The sequence below is a fragment of the Cornus florida genome, unplaced genomic scaffold, assembly GCF_030987335.1.
Source record: "Cornus florida cultivar Cherokee Brave unplaced genomic scaffold, ASM3098733v1 CherokeeBrave_3.0.0_Hap2_Chr03, whole genome shotgun sequence".
Taxonomy (NCBI): Eukaryota; Viridiplantae; Streptophyta; class Magnoliopsida; order Cornales; family Cornaceae; genus Cornus; species Cornus florida.
The window spans coordinates 21,945,359-21,951,894 of NW_026775573.1; the positions used below are offsets into that span (position 1 = coordinate 21,945,359).

The window sequence follows — 6,536 nt, forward strand, 5'->3', positions numbered from 1 at the left end:
ACAGGGGTTTTAGGGAGAGATTTGTGTTTATGAGCTAAGGTGCTTTGATGGTGGAAAAGATTGGTGGCTGGCCAGAAGGGAGGTTTGAGATGATTGGGTTGTGGATTCCGGTGAGAAGGTCTGTGAGGTCTTGGTGCTCTCATGGAGTTTTCTAGATACCTGATTAGGTTGAGACAATATATTAATGATACTTCTTCACATTTCAAAATAGAACGTGAACTGTTGTGTATAAACTCCGATATATATATATATATATATATATATATATATATATATATATTGCAAAGAAAAAAAGGAAATAATTTCATATAATTCTCGTATAGGAATATGAATGTTACGTAATCAAAGTGGAATAATTTCATTTCCGTGTTGGACAATTTAGTGTCTCTTACTTAAAAAATGAGTGTGGAGACGCTAAAAAACAATTTTCATTTGTCACTCTGCACTACACTTTGAGAAATTGTTTCCATTTCCTTGCATAGAAATGTGTGGAAGTTGTGCTTTGCTTTTGTATATTCTGGAAATTGAATGTATAATGAAAGTGAAAGGACTTCATTTTCTTGCTCTTTAATTTTATTTCGTGTGAGTCTAGATGTGTATATCACACGATAATGATTAAATGGTTTGAAATAATTGACGAAAATTTATTCCGATGTGATCAAAGACGATGAATAGTTCAATTACGTGTAAATATGATATTTATAAATTTGATAAAAGCATAGAAAAAAAACTTTTGAAGTCTTTTGCAAAAAAGTCATTAGGCATACCCTAGAAAGAAAGAAAAAATAATAGTGATCTGTAAACTTTATATTGCTCTCCAATTTTATTCTGTGTAAGTCAAGATTTGTGTATCACGCTGTAATAACTAAATGGTCCAGAATAATTGACTAAATGGTCCAACTAGGATAGACCTTGTTACAAAAAATTTCAATAAGAAATAACAACGAATCAAAAATAAAAATAAAAAATGAAAAGAAAAAACACATAAGAAGTCTCTCCGCCAAGCCTCCTATTATTTGTGGGTCTAAGCTTTTCCCATACGCGCACATAATGTTAATAATTAGAACATGCCATGCCCCAGGTTGGAAAAAAAGCACATAGATTACTTAACGCGTAAATGGGCTCCATCGGAAATTATCCCACTGGTTTAGTTGGCGGAGTCGGTAGACGAGTGTACCTATATTCAAGTCTCTCATCTCTTATTTGAAAAAATATATATAAACCTCCAAAAACAAGATTACATCCAAATCTCTCAAGATTTCAATAACGCGTTTTTGGTACAATTTTTTTTTAAACTAAACAATTTTTTTTCAATGCATTAGTGTGATACTTATTCCATCAAACATGATTGTATATTGATATATATATATATATAGACACACACACACACTCACTTTACTTCGGACTTACTTGAAGAATCCCGGTCTTTTGCTTGGAAAGAGGAAAGAGTAGTGGTTACAACCTAAACAATTGGAAGAAATAACCAAGAAGACCACAAGAAGGCCACACAGAAGCTTTTGAATTAAACTTCTCCTTAGAATCGCTATATATAATGTTAGAAAGAGAGTTAAAAATAAAATAGAATCAAATATTTGAATCATAAACAAATTTCAGATTATCAGTTGCATTGTTTCTTCACAACATGTTGGCTTCACTTCCTACTTCTTCAAAAATTCCTAACAAGCCCCGTCTTTGTTCATTATCCTCTCGTGATCCACCTGCACTAGTGATCAATATCCCCACTTCTGAGCTGATCAGAAAGCCCAGAAGGCGATGGCGGTATGCTTTTGCAGTAATCTATTCTACCCGCGCTCTGCTTTCTCTTGCCAAGGGAATTGTAGTTCATGCAAGTCATACCATCCTCGACATCAATCCAAGAATTGAATATCGCAGTTTAAGCAATCAAAATGATCACCACCACCACGTTGAACCAACACGCCTAGTGAAGATGGTGAAGGAGAAGAATTTTGATCTTCTTCGTCAGCTAGGAGGAGTACAAGGCATTGCGACAAATCTTGAAAGTCATGTTGATAAAGGTATCCGTGGGGATAATGAAGATGTGAGAAGGCGACGCGAGGCCTTTGGTTCAAACACTTACCACAAGCCACCTCCAAAGAGCTTTCTTCATTTCTTGTTGGAAGCTTTTAAAGATGCCACAATTATTATCCTTCTGGTATGTGCAACTCTCTCTCTTGCTTTTGGCATTAAAGAAAATGGGATAAAACAGGGTTGGTATGACGGCTCGAGCATTCTTTTCGCTGTCCTTTTGGTGGTTGTTGTATCAGCAGTGACCAACTTCAGGCAATCAAGACAATTTGATGAATTGTCCAAGGTTAGTAACAATATCAAAGTTGAAGTCACAAGAAATGGGAGGCCTCAACAAATCTCCATATTTGATATTTTAGTTGGAGATGTGGTGAATCTGAAGATTGGAGATCAAATTCCAGCTGATGGGTTGTTCTTGTATGGCCATTCCTTACAAGTAGATGAATCAAGCATAACAGGAGAGAGCAACCACGTCGAAATTGATGAGAATGTCAATCCATTCTTATTTTCTGGAGCCAAGATAGCGAATGGGTATGCCCGGATGGTTGTCACAGCAGTGGGGATGAACACTTTGTGGGGTGAGATGATGAGCTCCATAAGCCATGACTTGAAAGAGCAAACTCCATTGCAATCAAGACTCAACAAATTAACTTCCTCTATCGGAAAGGTTGGTTTGGTTGTTGCTTTTCTTGTTCTGCTTGTGCTGCTAATTCGTTACTTCACAGGGAATACCGAAGATAAGAATGGAAATCGTGAATTCAATGGCAAAAGAACCAAATTTGATGATATTATGAATGCCATGGTACTTATTATAGCAGCCGCCGTGACAATTATTGTTGTAGCGATTCCTGAAGGTTTGCCGTTGGCAGTGACACTCACTTTGGCCTATTCCATGAAAAGAATGATGGCTGATCAAGCAATGGTTAGGAAACTCTCGGCATGTGAGACAATGGGCTCAGCAACCATCATTTGCACTGACAAAACTGGTACACTTACCATGAATAAAATGAAGGTGACCAAATTTGTGCTAGGCAAAGATCACATTACAGGCAATTTTAGGGACATAGTATCCCATAGTGCTCTTGAATTGCTCTACCAAGGAGTGAGTCAGAACACTACAGCTAGTCTTTACAAAGCCACTGAAGGGTCTGAGCCTGAATTCTCGGGCAGTCCAACTGAGAAAGCTATCCTTTCTTGGGCTGTCCAAGAATTAGACATGGACATTGAAGAATTGAAACAAAATTATGTCATCCTCCATGTGGAGACCTTCAATTCGCAGAAGAAACGAAGTGGGGTTCTGACAAAAAGTAAGATTGACAACACTTTCCATGTCCACTGGAAAGGAGCTGCTGAAATGATACTAGCTATGTGTTCAAGTTACTACGACAAGTCTGGCAACATCAAAGCCATGGATGATGGTGAAAGAGGGGATATCAAGCAAATAATTGAAGGTATGGCTGCTGAAACCCTTCGATGTATTGCATTTGCTCATAAACAAATTATAGAGCCAGAGTCACATTCCACGGATGACGGCAAGACACATATAAAATTAAATGAAGACAGCTTGATTTTCTTAGGCATAGTGGGTTTGAAGGACCCATGTAGGCCTGGGGTGAGAGGAGCAGTGCAAGTCTGCAGAAAAGCTAGAGTGAACATAAAGATGATCACTGGTGACAATATTTTCACTGCAAGGGCTATAGCAATTGAATGTGGGATACTTGGATCCGATCAAAGCATGCGTGATAGGGAAGTAGTAGAAGGTGTAGAATTTCGAAACTATACCTCGGAAGAGAGGATGGACCGGGTTGAAAAAATTCGCGTCATGGCAAGATCTTCCCCACTCGATAAGCTTCTAATGGTACAGTGCTTGAAGCAGAAAGGCCATGTTGTCGCGGTCACAGGGGATGGCACAAATGATGCGCCAGCTCTAAAAGAAGCCGATGTTGGACTGTCTATGGGCATTCAAGGCACTGAAGTGGCTAAGGAGAGCTCAGACATTGTCATTTTGGATGACAACTTCACTTCAGTAGTGACAGTTTTGAAGTGGGGGAGATGCGTGTACAACAATATCCAAAAGTTCATCCAATTTCAGCTCACTGTCAATGTCGCGGCCCTTGTGATCAACTTGGTTGCAGCATGTTCTGCTGGTGAAGTCCCACTAACAGCAGTCCAATTGTTGTGGGTTAATCTGATCATGGACACTCTGGGGGCTCTAGCTCTGGCCACAGAGAGACCAACTGATGAACTCATGGAGAAGAAGCCGGTGGGTCGAGTTGAGCCACTTGTGACCAATATCATGTGGAGGAACCTCATTTCTCAAGCACTCTATCAAATCTTGATCCTCTTGATACTTCAATTCAAAGGTCAGTCTATCTTCAATGTGAGCGTAGAGGTAAAGAACACCCTTATCTTCAACACGTTTGTTCTTTGCCAAATCTTCAATGAGTTTAATGCTAGGAAGATGGAGAAGAAAAATGTCTTCAAAGGGATACACAAGAACAGGTTATTTCTCTGGATTGTGGTGATTACTTTTGTTCTTCAAGTTATAATGGTGGAGCTTTTACAGAAATTTTCAAATACAAAAAGGTTGAATTGGCTGCAATGGGGTTTGTGCATTGGATTAGCATCAATGTCTTGGCCACTTGCTTGGGTTGTGAAGTGCATACCAGTTCCTGAAAAACCATTTCTTACCTCTGTAAAAGGGAAGCTCTTGAGAAGTCCGATTTAGACGTATATATATATACATACATAGTGTTTGTGTGTGTTTGTTAGAGAATGTTTGTAAGTATTCATTAATAAGATGAAATGTAATTGATATATCTATATAAATATATATATACATAACATGTATAATCAATGTGGACACTGCTTTTTACAAAGCAAAAAAAAAATGTGGATTTAAAATTATATATATGTATTTGATATGCTTTAGTAATAAAATTAGAAATTAAATGATGTGCTGTAGTTTTTTCTCTTTTTTCTACACCGTCTCTGCCCAACCTTGTCTAAGCTTTTCCAAACCGTTCCCACTTCAAATCTTCAAACAGTCATTTCAATCCAAAGTGAGTTGGATTGAGATTGTTATTATTATTATTATTATTATTATTATTATTTTTGAAGTCTCTAATTTCTTGATTTGGTCCTAATTAGTAATTTTTAATAATCAGATCATTTCTAGTAGCCCCACTATAAATAATTGTAGTTCTCAGGCTTTTGAGTAGTTTTTATCATTAATACCAATTAAGTTCTCTCTCTCTCATTGAATTAACCCTTTGAGAAATTTCTAATAAGTTTTTTTATAATTATATTCAGTTTTTATTTTTTTATTTTTATGTGTGTGAGTAATCCGACTCGAGACTTCACCGAATCTAACCTGATTTTCAGTCTACCAACCATTGTGATTATGGATCCCACTATCCCCATCAACGAGGAGTGCAATGCACTCTTTTCCAAAGTTGAAAGAATAAGTGGTCATCAACAAAGAGTTAAGAATAAGTTCTCTAAAGTTAGGGGAGTGAATGGGATTAGATACCCAATAGTCCTAGGCATAAACAATGGATACTAGGCCTTGCGCATATCGATTTGTGCACTGTGGTAACTAACGCGTTAAGTATTCTGTCTAGGGAATACGTTCACAATAATGAAACTCAAAGAAATTGACGGGGCCGCGCATGCGGTGGAGCAAAGAATAAGTGCCTACTCGGTTTCGTTACACTGAAGGACACAATGTGCATTTATCAAATGAACATTTAAGAGAATCAGGAAATAAATATGGAACCAATATAAAGAAGAAATTTCATTCTTTGTTATTCTTTGTTCTTCAGCTGAAACAGGGAAAACATTTCATTCAACCTAATATCTAATAAATTAAAGGAATTGATTAGCAGCAAAGAACATTCATTATATATATATATATTCAAACAACAATACTTAAAAAAAATAAAGGGTAATTTATACAAACCTCCCCTGTGATTTGTCATAATTACAGGGATCTCCCCTCCTGTTTCAGAAATTATGCGGACCTCCCCTAAGAATGAAAATAATCCACACGGACCTCCCTTATGTGTGATGGACCGTTAAATACACTAACGGACCTGTGAAAATTACTGAAATACCCTCTCCTTGGCATTTGAAATTACTAAACTACCCATAAATTATGGAATCCACGTGCTTATATTACCCGCATATATCTCCCTCCTCCTCTCACCACCGCCATAACCTTCCCTCACCGCCGGCAACTTCTTCCATTGCCATCTCCTCCCTTCGTCAACAACTTCTTCCATCGTCGCCTCCTCCTCCCACCACCGACGACTTCTTCTACCACCACTACCTCAATCCACACGCCACCGCCACAACCCCTCTCTCTCTCTCAACGTTCTCCCATGACCTCCCACTTCCACCACTTCCTTCCACTGTCGTCACCGTCACCACCAACATAGCAACCATCTCACTTTTTCTTTATCAAATACATATCTATAAGATATATTGAT

At 37.9% G+C, this 6,536-nt stretch overlaps 1 protein-coding gene across 1 annotated transcript; it reads left to right on the forward strand.

Annotated features, from left to right (window-relative positions):
• Window positions 1-1,504: 1,504 nt before the first annotated feature.
• On the forward strand, window positions 1,505-4,968 carry LOC132299893 (calcium-transporting ATPase 12, plasma membrane-type-like). The gene has a single exon (XM_059796766.1). The coding sequence runs from the start codon at window positions 1,643-1,645 to the stop codon at window positions 4,772-4,774; it is 3,132 nt and encodes a 1,043-aa protein (XP_059652749.1). The 5' UTR covers window positions 1,505-1,642; the 3' UTR covers window positions 4,775-4,968.
• Window positions 4,969-6,536: the final 1,568 nt, after the last annotated feature.

Bases quoted from the DNA above. Each gene is read 5' to 3' on its own strand.
- LOC132299893 (XM_059796766.1), top strand. From the start codon at position 1,643: ATGTTGGCTTCACTTCCTACTTCTTCAAAAATTCCTAACAAGCCCCGT.